The sequence below is a fragment of the Phocoena sinus genome, chromosome 8 (assembly GCF_008692025.1).
Source record: "Phocoena sinus isolate mPhoSin1 chromosome 8, mPhoSin1.pri, whole genome shotgun sequence".
Taxonomy (NCBI): domain Eukaryota; kingdom Metazoa; phylum Chordata; class Mammalia; order Artiodactyla; family Phocoenidae; genus Phocoena; species Phocoena sinus.
The window spans coordinates 2,361,084-2,384,085 of NC_045770.1; the positions used below are offsets into that span (position 1 = coordinate 2,361,084).

Below are 23,002 nucleotides of genomic sequence, written 5' to 3' on the forward strand. Positions count from 1 at the left end.
ACAGCAGCTCTCTGCCTCTGGAGCCTTCTATCAGGTGTAGCGTATCTTTTTCTCCAAGGAACCCACATCTTGTCCCTACGTTATTTAAAATAAGCAGCCTTTTGGAGATATTTAGTGGGGCAAGATGAAGGCCTAGCTGCTGAGGGTCTCCAGCTCCAGTTTGGGCTGGGCAGCAGCCCGATGACAGCTCTGATCTCCAAATAATCAGTCACCAAGGAAGCGGCACCGCGTGAGCCCCGGGGTGATCAGTTACCATGTGGCATGTCGCATCAGTTTGAATCTGGGTTAGCTAATCCAGACCACAGATCTGGGAAAAGCTGCTCGTCTAAATTACTCTGATCCACAGGTAGATTCTGATTATCCTTCTCCTCTCCCCTTGATCCATCTTCTGTTTCCATAGCAGCTAAAACCCCCGTAAAATGGAAGCATCAGGTCCAGTCCCCTGGGGAAATGAGGCGGCTGGATGGCCAGGAGGGAGGGAAGGGTGCTAGGGCACAGTGGTGAGAACCTCAGCAAGAGGAATGGAGAGGGTGCCAGTGCAGAGGGAAGACAAAAGTGCTTGTGAGGAGAAGAGAGAGAAGAAAGAAATGGCAATGTGGGATGAAACAGAAGGAGGCTGTGTAGGAGGCTGTGAGAGATAGGAAGGCGGAGAACAAAAACAGAAAGCATGAAAGGACAAGACAAAAAGAGGAGCTGTACAGAGGAGAAGGGAAAGAAGAAAAAAAAAGAGAGGGGAGGGGCGGGGGAAGAGAGGAAAGGAGAGGAGAGGAGAGAAGAGGAAAGGAGAGGAGAGGAAAAGGAAAGGCGAGGCACCCAGAAAAGGACAAAGAGCTAGCTGCAGGACCAGAGGAGGGATGAGAAAAGACATCAAGCAGGAGACAGAGGGGACTTGCAGGATGGAGGGGGCGGTACCACCTGCCAGAAGGGAAGTCCATGTACCTGGGATGATGAATGTTTGCGTATGCTAATGGCACAGACGGCCCTGGAGTCCAGTGGCACTGAGGTTCCGGTATTAAGCAGTGATGCACGGCGTGCACCATGGGCCAGAAAGTCTGTCCATCTGGGTGCCTCACCCTGGGATGCGCCCCAGGGCCAAGTTCCATCACTAACAATTTCATGCACAGTGAAGCCTCCTCCCAGACTGTGGGCCAGTCCACATGTGAGATCATTTCCAAGATCATTTCCAGTCAAGAGACTGGCAGAAATTCCAGCATCTCTCTGATTCCTTTGCTCATGGTGGTAGTGTCAGGAGCGGTGGCTAGGGACAGCTCCCAGCGTTTCAGGCCAAACACAATGAAAACCTCATCCCTTTTCTGAAAACCTCCATAGGGCTAACTGTCACCCTGAGAGAGGGAATTTGGTTTCTGGGGCCCATGCATAGTCTTCAACTGATTTTTTTTTTAATGTCCAGGTGTAGTAAACCTGTGATGCACTGCCTTCTTCAGGAATGAAGGATGCCTGCCCCAGGGGGTGGACGGACAGCCCTCGGCTGCAGCCCCTCATGGGGACCGTCTCATACGAAGAGAGATGCCTGGCCTAGGTCACAGCTCTTCTGGGGACAACCCGAATTCCCTGACCTCGACCGCTGTGCTGGCATAAAAGGCCACCCCCATAACCTCAAGAGAGGACGATGCATCCTATCTTCAGAATGCCCCACAGGGCTAGTAGAGATGCTTCCCTGGTCATCATGGCAACTCAACCTCTCCCTCGGCCTGACCCCGCCTCCCTCCCTCCCCTTCCACAGGCTTGATCCCAAGGGCACCTCCAATAAACTTCTTGTTTGCCAGTCACCTTCTCAGGGTCTGCTTTAGGGGGACTCAGCCTGAAACACCCAGCAAACCACGCTGGTGGCGACTTTAGCATCTTTATTTTTATTGAAATCTAGTTGATTTAAAATATTGTGTTAGTTTCGGGTATACAACAAAGTGACTCAGTTCTCTCTCTCTATATATGTGTATATATATATTCTTTTTTGGATGCTCTTCCCTTAGAGTTTATTACAAGATATTGAATACAGTTCCCTGTGCTCTACAGTAGGTCCTTGTTGTTTATCTATTTTATAGCAGTGTGTGTCTCTTCTTTAGCCTCCTTAAACCTGCGTGACCCAGCAATGCGCTTACCTTCATACATACATACAAGCATACACACACACACATACACATATATATACATACGTACATAAATATATTCTATGTTAGCCAGATATAAGCAGTGAAATTAAGGATCTTTTTCAGGTCTCTGCTCAAATGTCCCCTTGTCGAAGGCCTTTCCTGACCAAACCTCTTGTCCTCCTGTCAATGTATCCTGCTCTATTTTCTCATCCTTATCACCACATACTATTAACATTATTATTTTGGTTACTCATCTCATGACAATGTGAGCTCATGAGAGCAGGGACTTGTCTGTTGTGGTTTATTGCTATATAAACACTCAATAGACGTTTTAGAACTAATGTAATGCAGCTCGCATAAAAGCTAGCTTAATAATAAATGGCATGTTGCCTTAAATTCTAAAAGTTTAACGTTCAATCCGTGAAAGCACAAAACAACACTTAGCCCGGTCTGCAAAACGTCTAGACGTTTAGACAAAGTGAATTTTGCAATTCAGTCACACACTAAGTTGTACTTGTTACCTAGGATTAATCAGAGTAAAGCAACAAGAAAACCACAGAAGGACTAATGGCCTAGCGACCAGATATTTGGCACTGTTGAAGCAGCACCGACGTGGAACTCTTCCTTGTAGGCATACGGCCATCCCAAACCCTCATCCATCATTGTGTGTTTGTGTCTTCTCTCTCTCACAAAACAGCCAGCTGAACAATGCCACCAACACCGAGCACACTCCTCCATCGCCAAACGTGACCAGGAAAGTCGCCCAGAACAGCTTACCACCACTTCACCCAGAAACAACTAGGATTAATTTCCCAGGGACTGGAGACATCCTCCAGTGTGATTTCTGAAATCTCAGAGCACGTGCCTGTCTTGCACTGAGAACACCGATATTCTCTGCGGAGCCATGAGCAACTTGTTATCAGGCCACCAAGAATGGGGAACACTTGACACCAAGTCACCGGCGTCATAACGTCCTGCCAAGGCCAACGATTCTCCCACTTCCTCTCACGACACGATACACCAAACTGCTTCTCTCACCTTTGGGGGAGATGTGTCTCCAAGTAACCGTCGGCTCCGGTCGACCCGTTGCTATGCAGGTGAGGCTGACATTGTTGCCTTCGTTGATGGAGATATCAGAAGAAATCTCTACAATTTTGGGAGATACTGTGGAGACAATACAGGTAGAAGGAAAATTAAAATCCTGCTGAAACATTTCTTTGTTGTCTTCAAGTGGTAGTTGGCAGAATAACCCAGGGATGGCAATACTGGGGCTATAGAGTCGAGCACGAGGAATCAGAGGAGTCACCTTACACGTGAAAGAAACGTCTCACCTCGACGTCAGCTGCTATTTCCTCCTACGTACACGCAACGGCAGAGGGTCTGAAAGGGACGGTTCCACTGCAGCCCCACAGGACCTGTTCTAGCCCCCCGCCCTCTTCCGGTCTCCACTCTCACCCACACGCTCCGCCCGCCCCGGCTCCACACCGCGTCACGGCCATCTTTATATGATGCACTTCTGATCATATTGCGTCTCTGCCTGAACACCTCCAACCATTCCTACTGCCCACCTGAAGACACCGAAGCCCCTCACCCAAGCAAACCAGGCCCTTCGGAATCAAGCCCGAACCTGTTTCCACTGACATTCCTGGCGATTCCACCTCCACTTGCCCTGTTGTCACCCCCAACTCATCATGTCCTTCCTGGTCAGCCTGCATTTGGGATCTATATTCTTCCTTCTGTCCTTCCTGGGAAACTCCCAGTCATCCTTTTAGACCCAAATCATATGCCACTTTGTCGCAGCTTTCCCTACCCCTACTCCCTCTGGTCTCCTGCACAACTCAAAGATCCTGCACCCAGATATGTTACACGCACCTGAGGGGGGGTCAATCAGACGTGACAGACTTGGCCTCTTTCTCTCTCTGTGTCTTAGATTAATCCCCCCAAAGGATGAAGAGGTTCATCCCAACTGTAGATCTGGGGACAGAATCCCCCAACTTTGTTTAGTCTTTCGTTTTGCAGCCAGGGTTTCCTTAGGAAGTTAACATTATGTCGTGCCCTTTCTCATTTATGTTTTACAGGACAGCATCCCACGGGGATGAGCACGGCCAGCTGTGTACATCTGTCTCATTCTGGGGCTCAGAGGTGGAAGCTCATTGCTGCTGCACATCTAAGCCCAATTCTCCAGTATCATCATTACCACTCGCGAATGTGATGCTTGACCATGAAATGACTACTCATTTGTCTCGTCTGCCAATGGGTTTATAAAGTAAGGGTGTCTTTTATTGGGCAGCCCCCCCAAACTCCCAATTCTTGGCCCTTATCCCACTGTGCTGTAGTTATTTGCGTAGCATCCCTCACCCCCTAGACCATGAGTTTTTTTGATGGCTTGAGCCAGGTCTTACTTACATTTATATCCATAGTATAAAATGCAACACATATTTATAGGATGGAATTATAATGGCTGTTCATGGGAGCCACCTCCCCACCTGGCTACATGTCTGCGACAACCTCAGAACCGGGCCGTTAACACAGTCATTTCAGTTCTACTCACACTGGTTTTGGCACACTAGCTCTTTACAGGTTAAGGGCCCATGTCCGGTTCTATGAGGCGTCTTCAGGTCAGGTTGCCTCCTTGCATCGGCATGCTTCTGAGCCACCCCCGTGTGCTATTCCAGGACCCATTATCCCCAGGACACACTGCCATCTGGCCTGCAGGAGACCCCAGGCAAGCTGACCATCGCCCTTATTCCCTGGATGGGACCAAGGTCACGGGGCAACCCTCACAGGAAAATCAGACTGGTTGGAACTTTCCGTGCTGGGCTTTCCTCTCCTGGATCCATTCATCACTCACTCCTGATGGTGTTGGATTTTTTCCTCCAGAAAGGAGCGTGTCGTGCAGATAGCTGCTCTCAGCCTTTGCTCCTTTCCCTCCTTCTCCTGAAAATTGACTTCCCATCTGTTTCCACACAGCGCCCAACCAGGAACGCTCATTAGCAAGAATGAACTGGACTTTGGTTTCTGAGCCCCAAGCCCTTGCTACTGGTTTTGGTCCCTTCGCCTCTTTCTCCAACTGTCTAGACCTACTGGAAGCATTCAACCTCATTCAAGGTTGAGCTGCCACCCCTTCCACGAGGTCTTCCAGGTGACGTCCAAGGGGATGTGGCTTCTCCTGCTTGGAGACTCTGTAGCCTCCTCCACGGCATTAAAATAAACTGGCTTATGTTACCTTGTCTCATCTTTCTCCTTGGCTATAAATTATCATAGTATAAGATATTGGACAAGAGCCTTGCTCATCTTTTTATTTTCTGCTGTCTCCAAAACGGTCCCTTGCATAAAGCAAGCACCAATTAATCATTTTTAGTCTTAAATCCGCGTGGAGCTTCAGGTAAAGAGGCAACTGTGGTGTGACGTTCTGTGTGTGCGAGTGTGTGTATGCCCTTGCACACATATATACCTGTATTCTCATGGATATTTGGCAGGACAGACACAATGGACGGTTGATGTGGCCAGGGCTGGGAAGTGACCGCTGGCTCTAAGACGCGGGACTTCTAAGACATTATATTGTGATTCATGGCTGTATCATTTTAAAAGCTAGATTGAACCTTCCAGGAGAGAAAGATACTTGATGAGTTAATGACTGGACACTTGATTTGCTGACTGTCCGAAGGATCCAAATTTGTAAGCTCTCTAAGTTCTAGAATCATTTAAATTTGATGTATTTTATTCGCAGAGCTTTAACTGGGACTTGCACTTCTTGAACCCCACCTCACCCCCAAGCCATACATTCGCCTGGCCCTGATCCTGCCCACCCTTGGCACTCACACAGCCTTGCCTGTTTCCCAGAGGACAGGCTGCCTGCAGAATGGCTGTGCTGGCCTTGCAGACATCGCTTTGACTCTGCAGGTAAGTAATTTACTGATCTGTAAAGCACTCTGAGATGCTCTGTGAGGGATTATGTCACGAAAATGCCATGCAATAAAATAAAAAAAATGATGGACTTTGTGAACACAGGGTGATTTAGGGTTTGTAGCTGGAAGTGTGCTCAAAGTACATTTTAAGTGGAAATCAGGCAGGGTAATGAATTACTCTTGCTTTGGAAGGGCTTCCTGGGAGTTCATTTTCCTGGCTTCTTACTCATTGATAGCTAATCTGCTAATCATACACTAGAGAACAATGGACAGTCCCCAAGTAGAAGAGAAGGTAGTCTGGGCCAAGCTGTTGGCACAGTAAGTATATAAAATGAGACCATCACACCTCATGCTTGGAAGAATCATCTAGAATTGTCTCCCTCCACTAACAACTGGAACGTGTCCAACTCACGAAGTGGCAGTTGGTGAAATGCTTGGCCTTTCAATCCTGCCTCAGGGTGTAGCTTGAAGGTGGCAAATTGCCTTGAGATGACTTTGAAAGGTAGACCATTCGTGGCATAGAGCTGAGACGGTTTGACCAGAGGTGCAACCCCAATCACCAGAACCAAACTGGCACAGTGCCAAAGATGCTAGGCGGTTAGAAGTATCATCTTCCAGGTGGCAACTTCTAACATGTTGTCAGTATTTAAAATGAAAGTGAACTGACAAGGATGCACTATGGTCTTAGCTAATCCATGTTCGTAAGAAAATTCTGACCCACTGAGGTAGGGCTACTTACATTTTTATATTGTTTCCATGGATACCTCCTGCGTCTTATCTCATCTCATCATGCAGGTGGTTGGAAACACACTAGGATTGCTTTGTTTTCATTGATTCACTCACACATTCATTCATTCTTTCATTCATCAATACTCACTGAGCACTTCCTTATACCAGTGTTGTGCTTAGCCCTAAGGGGCAAGACATCTAAAAGACACAGTGTTTACCCTCAAGGAGTCCACAGTCTAGAGATGCAAAGACAGGAGCAGAAGCAAATCCCTTTAGTGCACTGTGACATAGAAGGACAGATAAGGTGTTGAGGAAATGCAGAGGAGAGACACATTAGCCAGCCTGGAGATGCATGTCATGGAAGGCTCCTTGGATATGAGACACCTAAGCTAATCCCCAGAAGACAAGCAAAAATGAATCAGTTCTGAGGAGGAAAGGCATTTTGGGCAAAGCAGGTGATGTTAGAAAAATACTATTAGTAAGACTTTCGGTGGCCAGGCATAATTATTAATGGAAGGATAGCTACTGGAGGAGACATGGCCAAAAGTCACTCAAGCCCTGAGTGAGCACCTACTATATACACACTGTGGCTTAGGTATGTCCATGACGTGCAGCAATGCACACATTTTCTTGGCCCTCCATGAACTTACAATCTGTTTGGGGAAACAGTGCATATATACGTCCCACCGCGTCACAGGGTTGTGTGGGATTGGATGCTAAAAGGTTGGTACAGACATTGCACTCTGTGAGTTAGTAAGAGTGTGGGTGTCGGCACAGCTTCTCCTGGGCTACAGAGTCTAGTTCGGGTACCAACAAAAGAGAAACGGTCATGTCTGCAGAGCAAGTGAAGCTGCTTCAAGTGGGACAGAAGTGCATGGGCACGGTTGGGAAGGCAGAAATCCAGGATGCGTGTGAGGATACAAAGTCTACTCAGCAGCAGAGGTGATGGAGAGCAGTGGTCCAGATCCTGGCTCTACTACGTTCAAGTTGTGCAGCCTTGGCCCAGTCACCTCACCTCTCTGTGCCTCATGTCCTCAGGTCGTGAAGCCAATTGCACATATCTCACCGGATCCCTCTGAGGATTTAGGGGTAAGTTTATGAAATGCACTTACAGAGCCTCTAAGCGATGCGAAGTATGCAGTAAGTGAGTTTTCGTATATTGTGTGCTTGGCAGACACATATGTCACGTCAACACAGAATGGAAGGTTGATAAATTCTAACCGACTCGAGGAAGAATGGGATACAAGGTCAATGAGGTAAACTAGAGCCGGATTACAGACCAGCCTGAATGGCCAGGTCCTTCCTGGGTTTTAACTCTATCCTATAGGCAATGGCAAGCATTTGAAATTGTTTAAAAAAGGAAATACTATACATAAATATATAGTGAATATACAAATATATTAATATACTTTAAGCAAAATAAGCTTGTAACAGTGTGTCAGAGGGAATGGGTAGACAGACACTGGATTTCGGAGAGTGATGTTCAAAGCCTGGGTTAAACTGTGGGCTCCGTAAGGGTGGAAAGAAAAGGATGGGTTTGAGAGCAAAGCCGAGGACAAGCTGCGGGTGCCTGATGGTGCCTGGATGGGGGATTCAGGAACACGGAGTCAAATGAAGGCCATTTTGTTCAACAGCAGCTGGATGGCTGAGCTGGCAGATCCCTTATGTTATATGAATAACGTCTTTGGGGGAGAACATTAGTGTGATTCTGTTTTAGACAAGCTGATGAGATGACAAGGGGCCAGCAGGGTGGCAGAACTATTCTGTTAGCAGCTGGGATCACACAGCCAAAGGTCTGGGGTGAGTCTGAGACCTGCTAAGAGTCCAAGATTCCTTAAAAAAGGCCATCAGCTTATTTCCACATTGATGGATGTGATGTCTCTGCTGCCTTTTGCGGTCTGAATCTAGAAGGATCAAGAAGTGGTTAGATTATGTTTGGAAAAAGGCAGAGACTCCCTGAGCCATGCTTTTTGGATAGAGTTCCACATTTAATTTATTATGTTAAGGTTTAATCTGGCTCTTATTGAATTTTAATTCAAATGTGTAAATAATTAAATAACATAATTATTAAAACAGTATTCTAGGGAACTTCCTCACTCTTCGTGTAGCCTCCACTGCCCAGGTGTTAAATTCTAATAATTATGTCATTAATATATAGCAATTTTGCTGTTTTTAGCACACAGTAGATATCCTATTAAATCCAAATTGAGATGTTTTATTAAGCCCTTCACGGTCCCGTGGGGCTGAGGATGCATAGAAGCAGCTTGCACCAGGTTCCTCTGTAGGACGCACGCAGATCTATGCATCCCAGGTGCTGCCTCTGGTGCTGGTGGCATGTCCCCCGTTCCCCCTGCCCCCCACCCACCTCCTCTCTGCAGTGAAGGTCTGAGATGCCCACGGGGGCTCGGGACAGTTCCCACAGCAAGGGCTGCGCCACAGCTAAGGCCTTGGCACCTTTGTCTTTGCAGAATTAAAGGAGCCGTCTGAAATACCCTCGACTTTCCTGGTGTCCAGACCCCACAGAGACATCCAGGCCTGGGTCCATAACCTGGTGCATGAATGTCCACTCCACTGGCCTCCTTTCCTCCTGAAACACCTCAGGCCAGTCTTTGGTTCTTCAAAGTCTCCTTCCTCCCTGGTCTTCACTTGGCCGGGTCTGTCTTGTTCTTGAAAACTCAGCTCCTCCATGAAGCCTTCCTCGACCCTCTCTCCTGAAGTAGAACTCCCCACACCAGACTGCTGCATATGGTCTGCTCTCCCCAGTAAAACGTTAGCCCAGCTGGTCGTCTTGTTCGCTGAAGCGTTCCGCACACACCACGATGTCTGAACACAGTCTGTGTTCAACACGTAGTTTTTGAATGAATGAATGAAAGTGTTTTGACACGGCTGTATGGAAATGCAAGTACCTCAAAATGACTGCATTCCCTCAACATCTCTGAATAGCCCTCGAAGACTCTCCGCATGTATAATAATGTCAATGGTTACTATTTATTAAATACCTGCTGTATAACCGCTGTTTTACATATATTGCCCTCACTTTATCTTACCCCTGCATTAACCCCACAAGTAGATATTATTTCTAAGCAGACCAACTGTCCTGGTTTACCAGGAACTAAAGGAGTCTCCTAGAACACAGGACTTTCAGCGCTAAAGCCAGAAAAGTTCCAAGCCATTGGTCACCCTAATTGTTTCCTTTCCCACATTTTACAGATGAAGATACATCTGTTCAGGGAGGTCAAGGATATATTCAAGGACATGCAACTGAAAATTGCAGAGTTCCAGAGTGTTTTCTTTTAATGAGGGGATAGATGGGTTAGAAAAACAATAAATGCATGTTGAAATTTGGATGCATACATAAAAATAAACAGAAACCAACTATATGTGTATATGAACTGAGACTATGAATTTCTGTTGTGCGTTAGAAATTTTACAGGAACTTTGACTCCATTATTTAATTTAATCTCACAAGAAGCCTATGAGGTGGTACTATTACTATTCCAATTTACAGATGAAGAAACTAAGGCTTTGTGAGCTATTGGTGATGTGCTCCTGTTACCCAGATAACAAGTGTTGAAGGTGGGACCCAAATACAGATTATATCTGATCCCAAATGTATTCTCTCCATAGAGAGTTCGTGCAGTGGAGTGCACACAGCCAGCCTGGGATTCTCTGGGTCTGAAGTCTTGCTGATTCACCCTCCCGCGTGGGGCACCCTGCTTTTGCACCTCCACGTGACCACCTGTCTGCCCACAGGGCATCTAGGAAAGGGGGCACTCTCTGTCATCCTTACACGGCATTGCTCTCTATCAGGAGAGTGGGCGGGAGGTTTCATCAATATATGTTTGGACCATCCAGCGTTTGCAGGACTATCTCATCTTCCTCCCTCTTCCGTCACGGGCACTTCCTACCCATCCTCCGCCTGTTCATCGTCCTCCCACTGTGCACTGGACCAGGGAGCCGCGGCTTCCGGGGAGCTTTCATTTGAGGCAGGGCTGTAGCTGCTGCTTCCTGTAACCAGGGGTCCCAGCTGTCCCCATAGCATGACAGAGGAGTGATCAATCAAACCCACTGCTGAGTCCGCTGAGAAGTGTTTCTTTGGCTTATTTTGACTGAAAAGACTAGTCAGTCTGTCTTTTCTTCTCTCCCTTTTCCCTTCTTCCTTCTTTCCAATACAAATATTTGTATAATAGGGCACCAGTATTGTGGGATCTGTGGGATCTCTTAAGAGAAAGAATTCTAAGCGTTGCATCAGAAGGCCAGGTATGTGAAGCCCAGACCCGACTATTACTAGCTGTATAAACTCATGTAAATCCTTTAACTCTGATTATTTTAGTTATATCAATACCTATCTTGCCTTTTTAAAACACATGTTCTGTGGATCAGATGAAACTGTGAGAAATCACATTTTAAACATAAAGTGCTATTCAAATGCGATTTATTAATGTTACTAAAAACGTGTACTTCTAGAGGCCAGGATGAGGCTAAATTTGGACGTCAGGTGCAGTGCGAGGCCGGGAGGATGCTCTGGTTTAGAGGCTGAGATGGACTTGCCTGCCCCCGCAGGTGGGTGCTGACCGCTTCTTCAGATGCGCTAGTGGTTCTGAGATAAACAGCATCTTGAAGTGACTGCGTGGAGGCAGTGGGGGATGGAGGTCTGCTATAGGACCCTCCCCCCTCGCCAGCACTGGGCTTGCTGCCTCCGCTTTCCAGAAGGGAAAGGTTAGAGTCTAGAGATTCAGAAGCCCAAATGAGAGCCTGACCATGCAGAGAGCTCCTTGATGACACGGCCTCGGGCGGCCTGTTAGTTCTTTTCCCAGAATCATTTTGTCATTTCTTCCATCTCATTCTTTCTTTCTCTCCATACTAAAACCATTCGTGTTTACGGGGGAGAATCAGGAAGTCCGGGGAGAAAAGCTAGTGGTTTATTTGGGATTAGTCATAAACCACTGGTTCTGAAGTTCGGAATTTGTTCCTTTCAGGATCAGCTGAAATGTGGAAATTTTTATGAGCTCTGCTCCCTGATCCAGTTTCGTCATTCCTGATAGAGACGTTGGAGAGGAAAGTAAACACCACGCAGGCCCCACTCCACACTTCACTGCTTTGGGGCCTATTCGAGTAAACTGAATTTCACAGCAACCTACTTGTCACCATCGGAGCTCCGTTATATTTGGCGACATCCGAGAAACTGCCGGGAATGCTCTCTTCATCAATTGTTTAATGGGGGGATGTAAGGTAATTATTGCTAATCACGATATCCAGACAGGGAGAGCGACTGTACAGCTCTAGCGTGATGGCCGCTGCTTTGGGTTGAAGGTACGTGACGGGCTTCACCCTCCACACCCCCGATCGGGGCCAGCTCTTTAGGGACCAGTTCAGGAAGGGAGCAGAGGCGGGACGGGGAGGGAACGACCATGGACACCTTGTACGCCGAGCACTTTGCCAGGGGCTTAACATTTGCTGCTTCCTTTTAAATCCTTTTGGTAGCTCATAGGCATCCCCCCACTGTATAGTAAAGACCCTGAAACTCAGAGAGGTAATGCAGTGAACCCAAGGTCCTCATACAGGAAGTCAGGCAGACTGCAGATACTTTAATAAGGTGTCCCTACAAAAATCAACTAAAATGTACACAAACGGGTCCTCAAAGATGAAAATGATAGTACAAAAATATGGAATCAATTAAGAACCTGATTCAGCTACCTGACTTCATGAGGAAAACTGAAAAAAAATTAAAAAGAGCAACCCAGAAAGAGATTCCTTTTTTATTATTCCTCATGGAAGAGAATTAATATTTGTCATACACCTAATAAGTACTAGATACCGCCCGTTTCTCTTCCTATTTAATCCAGAACACTGAGGCTGTAACCAGTTCCTAACCTGCCCTAAGTCAGGGAGCTAGGAAGTGGCAGATCTCAGACCTAAGCTCTGCCTACAGGGTTTTGGAATCAGACGAGATACGTCCTATAACTCAAGGCACTTAGTGAACTGCTTACCACGCTGCAGAGGAATGCTATCATGATCGAGATAACGCAGAGTCCAATCGATTCCAGGTACAGAGCATTACTGCCTGCCGTAAAAGCCAACCCAGCAGGGCTGACCAGGGTTTCGGGACAGTACACCTAGGACAAGGTTTCTTCCCACGGTCTCAGAGGTAGTGGCTGGCAAGGTGCTTCTGGTCTCTCCTGATTCTAATTTTTCTTCACCAGGAGCTGTCTATTCCTGCTGGTCGCAGCAGCCAGAGCCTCGCCACATCCTTGGAGGCCCTGCCTTAAAGCCTCTTCAAGTGGATTCTTTTTCTGCCTTGGCATCCAGCATCTTTCAGTGGTTCTCACTTTCCAAAGCAGGCATGCAGCTGATGCCCACGAAACTCGAGGGGCCCGTTAAGGACAGCTACCCAAGTGTGACTGCCGCTCGTGCCGTATCCCAGACCCCAACCTCCAGACACACTTTTTCCACAAGCTGTTGAAGATCTGCAGAGAAAGGAGACCCAGCCCCCATCTGGCTCAAGACACACTGCCGGGCCCCGCAGACAGCCTGGGCCTTAGCTAGAGGGACCCTTTACATACTGCAGCTTTAAGTCCTCCGTTCCTGTGCTACCACTGCATTTTTAACAGGGCTCATTTTTCTCCCCATTCAGGAAGATGTACCTCTGCCCCTTGGATGTCCTTCCTTCTGCTCAGAAACCCACTGTGTGGACAGAAAAACGGTCTTTCTACGATAGCGCTGTCACCAGACCCAAGGATGAGCTTCACACTTTGCCACCCTGAGAGTAAACAATACGCAAATGTGCCTGTACACGTCACCATAATCTCCCAGACTCCTGGAAAAGATTTTCTTTGCTCAGACTCTCCTCGTGCCCTTAAGAGCTGCCCAGGAGAGCAGGTTCCAATTAGTCCTTTCTCCCAGGCTGCCCCATCCAGGTCAGATGGAGGAAAAGGGTCAAAGGGCCACGGCAAGGATGGAGCCCTGCCTCCTGGGGGCCCTGTGCTCAGCTCTGCAGAAGCCGGCGTCTCCAGGCTGTCAACGTGCTGGCTGCCAATGGTGCCAGGATCACTTCCATTCCCAGCTGCCTCGGTGGCACCATCAGCACTTTAATTCCTAGCTGCCTGGAAGCACTGGTGGTTATACGCTCACGCCCAAGCCATAAAACGTGTGCGGCGGGGAACTGCGCTGACTGCAGCGGGAAGGTGGCCGCAGGGGCCTCCCCACCCCACCTTGACCACCGTATGGTCCAAATTCTTCCACAGACTTTTCTCTTTCCCTCAAGCACCCTCAAGGTTAAGTTCAGAGGAAGGTGGACAGCCCGAAGGGGAGTTTCTGCCTCTCTCCATCCAAGTACCAATGGTGCCAACATTGAAATGAAGCTGTGAGTTATACCCACTCTCCCTGTGACGATCATCTTTGGCAATAATTAAGGCTAGTGGAAGGAACACCTCATTATCTGGCCTTGAATCCAGAGGCCCAGGAAGTGGCCCCACTGCTGTGCTAAAGAACTTGTCAGTTGGTTTTAAGTGGAGTTTTTGTTCCGAGGCCTTATTGCCACTAAATCCCTCACAAAGGTTACGGTCTGTGAACAGATCAAGATGAAGCCTCTTCCCCTCTAGAACGACGGGTAGAGATGCAGGCTGGTCTGTTTGAATCTACAGTTTCTTAGCTCTGTGAATCCCCCTGTGAAATGGCAGGGATCCGGGGCCAGGGAGGGAGCACAGTTGGAAAGAGAATAAAGTTCCAACAAGACTTCTTGTTAATACAAAGCTTGTCAAACACATCACCTAGAAACACCGAATGTCTTTATTAGATTCTTTTATCTCCCCCCTGAGACTGGGGGATGCCACTGGTTGCTTCTCGGTGGAGATGTCATCATCCAGAAACTAATTAAAGGCTACTCGGGAAACTGGGTCTCTCACACTCCGGAGAACAAAATGCATTAGCTACCTAAGTTAAAAAAATATCACAAGCGAACTTCATATCAAAAAGGGCAAGTTGGGAATTTGACAATAACTCTCTTTCTCCCTCATCAGCTCACAGCAGACAGAAGTGGGCCCATCAGGATGTCAGTGAGTCTTGACAGGAGGCCACCGGCTCCTTGGCACCCCTCAGGAGGGGAGCTCTCCTCTCCTGGTACGGGGGGGACGAGGGCACCTGACCACTTTCTGTGGGACGTACGGTCGCATGGCCTCCTTGCCAGCATCCTCCCTAAGCCATAAGATCTCCAAGAGATGTGTGTCTCTGAATAACACTCATCTGTGCACATGAAAGAGCATCACCTTCTCCTTCTTCCCCAGGTTACCCTGCGGATTCAATGAGGTCATACACCTAAGAGCCTAGAATAATACTGGGTATACAGTGTGTGCTCAATAAAGGATAGCAACGTGGCCTCCTTAATTGTTCAATAGACAAGTTCACTTACTACGTCCCCAAAAGAGTTCTAGATTCCTCACCTCCTTCTCCTAATTGACCCGTCCTAGTTAATGACACCATCATCTACCTAAGTGTCCAGGACAAAGACATAGGAATCACCCATCATTTCTCCCTTTCCTTCAATTTCTACCTGCAGTTATCAATTTCTACGTCCAGTTATCAAGTCCTGTTGGCTTTATTTCAAAAATAACCCTCATGCTGCCTTGATACATTCTCTTCCCTCCTTTTTTCTACATTCCATTTTCTGCATCACAGGTGGACTAATTAAAAACCACAACAAGATAAATCTAATCATATCACCCCCTAATTAGAAACCTCTCATGGCAGCTGACTGCCCTTAGAATGACACTCAAAGTTCACACTGTGTCTCGAAGACGCTGCATAGCTGGCCCCTGACAAACTCTGCCCTTAGCGTGACTGCTTTGCCCAGAATCCACTCAACTCCAGTCCCCGGACCTGCTGTCTGCCCTTGGAAGGTGCCCAGCTGGTCCTTCCCCCAGGCCTTGCAGTTTCTGTTCCCTGCCTGAAATGCTCTGTCCCCAGATCTTCACGTGGATACTTGTTTGTCACTCAGTTCTCACCTACTCTGCGTCCTTCCGGACCACAATATCTCAGAGAGCTCCCGGCCCCATCCCGGTATCTGCTTTAGTTATTTTATGGCCCCTGTCCATTCTCTGAAGTTCCCATTTATTTGTTTAGTGTTGTTGTTTATCTCTTCTCATTAAACCTAAACTCCGTACTTCCCCTCTGTATCCCTGTCACCTAGGACAGTGCCCAGCACACAGTAGGGACCCGGTACATGCATGTTGAATACATGAACTTTCCTGGTCAGAATCAATTTCTCTTATCTTCAACCTCTCACAGCCCTTTGTTCAAAACACTCCCATACAGAACCCTCCTGCACTGTTGGTGGGAATGTAAATTGGTGCAGCCACTATGGAAACAGTGGAGGTTCCTTAAAAAACTATAATTAGTGTTACCATATGATCCAGCGATACCATTCCTGGGCATATATCCAGACAAAACCATAAATCAAAAAGATACACACACCCCTATGTTCATAGCAGCACTATTCACAATATCCAAGACATGAAAACAACCCAAATGTCCAGCGATAGATGAGTGGATAAAGAAGATGTCGTACATATACACAATGGAATGGAATGGAATATTACTCAGCCATAAAAAAGAATGAAATAATGCCATTTTCAGCAATATGGATGGACCTAGAGATTATCATACTAAATGAAGTAAGTCAGACAGTGAAAGACAAATACCATATGATATCACTTACATGTGGAATCTAAAATACAACACAAATTAACTTATCTACGAAACAGAAACAGACTCACAGACATAGAGAAGAGACTTGTGGTTGCCAAGGGGGTGGCTGGGGGAGGGAAGGATTGGGAGTTTGGGATTAGCAGATGCCAACTGTCATACAGAGAATGGATAAACAACAAAGTCTTACTGTATAGCACAGGGAACTATATTCAATATCCTGCAATAAACCATAATGGAAAAGAATATGAAAAAGAATATATGTGTATAATTGAATCACTTTGCTTTACAGCAGAAATTAACATAACATTGTAAATCAACTATACTTGAGTAAAATAAATTTAAAAAAAACAAAAAACACTCCCATACAGCAGATTATATTCTGCCTTGGTAACTGCTGGTATATGGACATTGCATCCTCGCTGGAATATGTGACCCATAAGGGAAGCTCTTTCATATTTTTATTTTTCTATGCTTCACCTTTACACGTCCCAATGTGGACCAGGGTTCCTTGCAGACAGGAGGGACACAACAAATGACTGTTTACTCGTATGTTTGAACTGAATTGTACTTATTAATCTTTCCTGTGGCTCCCTGGTAGTAGAAGACATATTTCTGGTAAAAGTTTCTATGGACAAACTGTTATGGCCACATGCACCCCCAAAGCCACACACGTGTCCTGCGCGTGCACACACACCTCTCTGTTGTCAATCAGAGGGCGGGACAGCCGTATCTACTATTTCAAAATTTGCTGCTTGTTATGAAGCCAGAGAAAGTATTGATGTGCTTCTGAGATGGCCAGGTTCCGTGTCTTCTGAGGCACCAGGACATCAAAGAAAACAATGGCCTATGGCCTGACCTTCTTTCATGGAGAAGGGTGTACAGAACTGCGGAGAAAAGCTAAACAAAAAACCTGTCACTGGCAAGACAATAAAAATAACTGTGCTACTGAAGATAAATCAGTAACTTTAATACTCCTCCCCTGCACTGGGCATCTTTTTTTTTTTAAATTAATTTATTTATCTTTGGCTGCATTGGGTCTTTGATGCTGTGCGTGGGCTTTCTCTAGTTGCGGTGAGCGGGGGCTACTCTTCGTTGTGGTGCACGAACTTCTCATTGCAGTGGCTTCTCTTGTTGCGGAGCACAGGCTCTAGGCACGGGGGCTTCAGTAGTTGCAGCACATGGGCTCAGTAGTTGTGGCTCGTGGTCCCTAGAGCACAGGCTCAGTAGTTGTGGCGCACGGGCTTAGTTGCTCTGCGGCATGTGGGATCTTCCCGGACCAGGGCTCGAACCCGTGTTCCCTACACTGGCAGGCGGATTCTTAACCACTGCACCACCAGGGAAGTCCTGAGCTGGGAATCTTAACACAGGAAAGGTGTCTCCCAGCTGAAGTATTGGTTAAAAAGTTGGCCTTTAAATTACATTTGGGCTATTTCTTTTCTGGCTGGCTGTATTTTTTGTCATCTATCTAGAGGCTTAGGAAGACACACAGAAAAATAAATCTCGGTTCCGTTAAGCACACACTCTGGACTTGCATATTTGTTCTTAACTTCGGCCCCTCTTTCCTTCTATCTGCCCCCACCCCCCTCAACCTTCCCCCACCATCAAACACCGGCTCAGGGAAATGTTTACGATTGCTCCAGATACTCAGACGAGTCTACGTCCCTGTAATGACTGTTCATCATAGGAGGCTTCTTTCCTTTTTTTTTTATGAAGCTCTAGCGCTCATACCCCCACGAATCCTAGACTCCAGATATAAACTCATATGTGCTTATTTCTCTAGTCAAAAGAGGGGCAAGGAATCACTCCCCTTGTACACTGTCAGTTCAGGAACAAGGGTCAGCAGCGACAGCCATGGGTGCAACGCCAGGGGTACAGACGAGATCAGCACCAGTTAATGCACTGGCCTCCATTTGGAAGCAGGCACAGGGCCCAGCTGAGATGAATCAATATTTAATAATGGTTAGATACAGTTATGTGTGCACGAAGGGGTCTCCTTCCCACCCTCACGGGGAACTGCTGTTAGCAACACTGCACATCAGCATCTCATAACGCCTGGTGCTAGCTCCTCTGGCAATTCCTATTTTTATCAGCAGTACCATCCGCTTCTAAATGCATAACAAAGATAATAAGCTAACTCCCCAGAAGAGATCTGTCTAGACCGAAGTGGGTAGGGACCGGCGTGTGTTCATAAAGGCCGGCGATGGAATTTTCCTTACGAGAGATGTGGGCTGGAAGGGTGCTCTGTGGTCCAGAAGGAGAGGAAACAACTTTGTTTCTGAGGGTACTTATCAGTGCAGAACTGGAAAGCAGGGCTCCCGGTTCTAGGGACATCATAGAGACGAGAGAGAAAGACTGCAGGCTGCTGCCCTCCCGGCTCCTCCATCCTCTTTCTGTGTAACCTAGAGCGCGTCACCTTTGTCCTACTTCACCTTTCTCATCTGCAATAGGGCAGGTTTCAGCTGGCCGGTTTCCCAAACTTGGCACTGTTGACCTTTGGGGCTGGACGCTTCTGTGTTGTTTGGGGCTGCCCTGTCCATTGTAGGTTGTTGAGCAGCATCCCTGGTCTTCACCCACTACGTGCCAGGAGCATCTCTTTCTCCACCTGAGAGTCTAGACAACCACGACTGTCTCCAGACATTGCCAAATGTCCCCTGGAGGGTAAAATCACTGTCACACACCCCACGCCCACCCCTGGAGTCACCGGGCTAGCCAATCTCTAGGATGTCTCCTAACTTTCTTGGGCTCTACGTCTGTCTTTCCCTCCTTGAACAATTCCGTGTAGAGATGTTAGTTAGAGGCGCAGACTGCAATGGTTTGTAAGCTCCTCCCATATACACCCTTCTCTGGTTGCCTAACTGGGGTTCGCTTTCAAAGCCCAGACGTCCTCTGTGCGCCGTGAACCTCACTCCCCAGCCTTCCGGGGCTCAGCGGTGCCGTCTGAGCTGCCACCTTCCTTGGCACCTGCACCAGATGCTCCTCGGTTCCTGCTGCAGAGGCAGGTATCGTGGCCACAAGCACCTCTTGTTCCCAACGTCCCTCCGGGGCCAGAGGTGCCCAGACTGACCCTCTCCTTTGCACTTTACCTACTTCTGCTGGGCTCCCTCTCAGGCCCCCTCTGCAGGTTGCCAGCAACCCAGGGGAGAAGCTGCTGAATGGCTCATTACCCAGGGCAGATTTGTCAGAGGAGCCCCCGCCTGAGCACTGTAATGAATCCTTCAATTGGCTAGGAATGAATGCATTAATCTGGGGCGATTAGAGTCTTTTATCAGGCTGCCTAAAATACACTGCCTTTCCGAAGCTTACTGAGCAGGCATTTCACCCTAAAGGGATATGTAGGAGGGGAGACTATATCGGCACTAACTAAAACAGAACAGCTAAGAAAAATACGAAGTGGGGGGCGCAGAGCAGCAGCTACGGGTGTGCTGAACATACTTGCAGACTTCATCTGGTTTTTTCCAGGGCACCCGAGCCTAAAAAAAATCCCACCATCTGAGCAACTTCCTTCCCAGTGAGGATGAAGGAAAGAGAAGCAAGGCTCTGGGAAGGTCCTCAGAGGAGGACATTTTCCTGTGGGACTGTCTAGTGAGGGTAGAGAGGCCAGAGGCCCGCCGGCTCCGTTCCCATCATGCACACGGTGGAGGCTGTTAGACGGATGGATACGGACAGTGGCCCTCAGGGATGCACGGTGCTCCCCTGGACATGGGGCCAAGCAGCCGTGTCCACATACCAGCCAGCAGCACACCCTCTCTGAGAGAATGACATATGTGCAGTCCATGGCCAGTCACCCGAGCTCTCAAACCCTCCTGCGTGAGGTCACAGGGACCCCCAGCCAGGGCGCCTGAGGCAATGGAGCTGGAGCCGGGGCAGAAGCGCAGGACTCCCAGCTCCAGTCCCCAGTGCACTCGGGGTCAAAGGGTTGATGTCTCGGGGCTTATTGTCTTTATTTATAAACTAGAAATGATTACAACTGCCTTGTCTTATAGGGTTTTTGTTAAGAACCAAATTAGGCAATTTATGTGGAAATGATTTCATATCATTAAAGAAAAAACTATGAGGCATGGCTGTGATGCTCTGACCCAAAGGCCGGACCATTTAGGGTGGGATGGGGGAGGGGAAGCGGTCTGTCCCACGCACTGGCCACGTGGGTGAGTAGCAGGGTCTCCACACGCTGCTGTCATCGTGCGGGTTCCTCAGGGAGCCATGACACCAAAGCCAAACCGAAAACGGGGGGCCACCTAAACAGCCTGAGACTTGATGGGGTTTCCACGGAGAAGTCTGGGCTGTTAGAAACGCCAAACGGACGTATTGGCGGGTCTGCTGGCCACTGACCAATTCCTGCCACTTTGGCTGCTCTGTTTTCCAATTTGCTCGATCACGCCCACCCTCACTATGATGTGCACTCATCACGGGCAGGATGTAACGAGCTCCCGCCAGGAGGTCCCCGTGGGGAGAGAGCTGTGGGAACAGCCCTGTGGTCCAGTGTGGTCACCAAGGCTCCTGCAGTTGTCTCTTTCTTTCTGTCACGTCCATTTGGAATCCAGTGGGCTTCCCAAAAGCCTGGGATTGACTGACTTCTATCGTCCTCTTAACCACCTAAGGCACAACCATTTAGATTTGACTTCCTTCTTCGCCTAATCTCTATTTCTGGGTGGAAAAGAGATTCACGGGCAAGTGTGGCCATCATTTGCGATTGGGAATGAATCAAGTCCGGTGCAGCTGTCTGCTTGTAAGTGCTATGACCCGTTATTTGCCTGGGCACAAAGCAGGGTCAGCATCAGAAAATCCTAGCCCAAAAATAACGTGAAAGTGATCGATGCTCCCGAACCCAGCAGCCCCTTCCTACCCTCTCCTGGGCCCTCTCCCAGCTTTCAGAGAAGCCGTGCTCTTGGAGAACTAACTTCCAACCCTCCTCCATGCCACGGATCTGGAGCCTCCTTTGGTGACTGGGACCAGAGTCTTCTCTGGCCCCAACCAGATATTCTTCTTTTAATAACTGACATTTTAAAACTATATACAGCAAACTTAACAATGCCTGGTCATTTATTTTGGAGTAGATTACCACAGCCCGCTTATGTAGCTACTGGGGAGGGAAACAGATAACTGTGTGGAATAACCGAATCACGAGCAATGGGATAACTGGGTATCATTCTTCATTAGACCAGCACTGGAAAACATCTTTGCATGCATTATAAACGCAGAGCTAATTTCAGAGAGATGCTCTGATGGAAGAAAACCTCCTCTCTTGAGAAGGAAAAGTGAGAAGTGTACATTAAAGGGAACAGCAGAAAGCTCAACATCTCCCGCCAAATACGTGTTCATGCATGTGTGTCGGTAGACAGGCGTGTCTGCGTGTACACAGACATGTGTGCGCCGCTGTGTATATATCTGTATTCATGCACATGTGCTGGGAAGGAGTGAGCAGAGAGCAACAGAGAGGGAACGTGGCGTTTAAGCGTGTAATGTCTTCCGACATCCAGCACGTAAGAGATTTTTGTTTTGTTTTCCGTTTTTGTCAAGAAGTTCTTCTATTTCTATAGCACTAAACACAGACACAAGACTTTTTGTAGAGGAACTGGGAGAATAACCGATCAGATATCATCATAAGACTGTCACAATGTATAAACAATCTCAGCCAAAGAATCTGCTGTGCTGAGACAGACTTCAGTAAAAATCCAAATCAACAGAAAGTAAAACAACGCAAAAGACGAGCAGGAAACAGAAGCCCAGGCACACAGTTTCACAGGAATGTCGCCTCCTAAACTGCAACACGTGACCTGATGATGTGATGACGTATAGCGTAGGTTCACAGGGACACGGTACATTAATAACGCTGTGTCAACCTGCCTAAAGACCCAATACCTATAATTGAATATTTTTTACCCAGAAAACTATGTGTAGCTAATGTTTCATTGAATTCACGTGGCAGAATTACAAATAACCTAATTTTTTAAAATGCAGCATTGAAATTTTAGGGTGTTCATCTTTCCCTGGGCCTTTCTTTCAGGTACTAACAACAGTCGAGGGATGGAACAAGCTTCAAGTGGGATCAATGGCTACACCAGCTTTACTGCCAGGTGGGAGGATCTGGAGTGCAGCAGACCTGCCGGAAAAGGGACTTCCTGTTTCCCCTGACCTGAACTGAAAAGGAGCAACTCTTCACCTGGAGCCATCTGGTCTACCTAGCCAGTAGTTGGTGGACAGTCTTAGAGGGAGCGGAGCTCCACCTGCCTGTTACTGCAGTGCCTTCTACACCTGGGCAAAGGAGAGTCCAAAGAGAATGAAGGGAGAGGAGTCTGCTTTGGAACTGCTCAAGGAACTAGGGGGTCAACTCAGTATCAACCTCTCTTCTCCATAAAGTGGGCAGAGAAGGGACAAATCCTTTTCTCCAGCCCTAGCAAGGAGGCAGACATTTTGGTGGGATTTCCCCCTTCTGGTGGGTGGACACAGGATATGATGCAGGAAGAACCATGGCTACCCCTACAGCCAGTCCTTTCCAGAGAGGCTCTCTGTCCTATTTTAGTTCAACTGCATGCATAGGAGATGCTGAGATCA

General features: G+C 47.7%; 1 protein-coding gene across 7 annotated transcripts in view; it reads right to left on the reverse strand.

Moving 5' to 3' along the window:
• The window catches only part of NTM (neurotrimin), a 931,342-nt gene that overhangs the window by 115,949 nt on the left and 792,391 nt on the right, over positions 1-23,002 (reverse strand). For all 7 annotated transcript variants that reach the window (XR_004351138.1, XR_004351139.1, XM_032640687.1 and 4 more), the window contains one exon: positions 3,150-3,275. Coding sequence is in view for 5 of the 7 variants with exons in the window: in XM_032640687.1 (XP_032496578.1) it covers positions 3,150-3,275 (126 nt within the window). In the remaining 2 variants the exon portion in view is untranslated. The remainder of the gene's footprint in view (positions 1-3,149; positions 3,276-23,002) is intronic.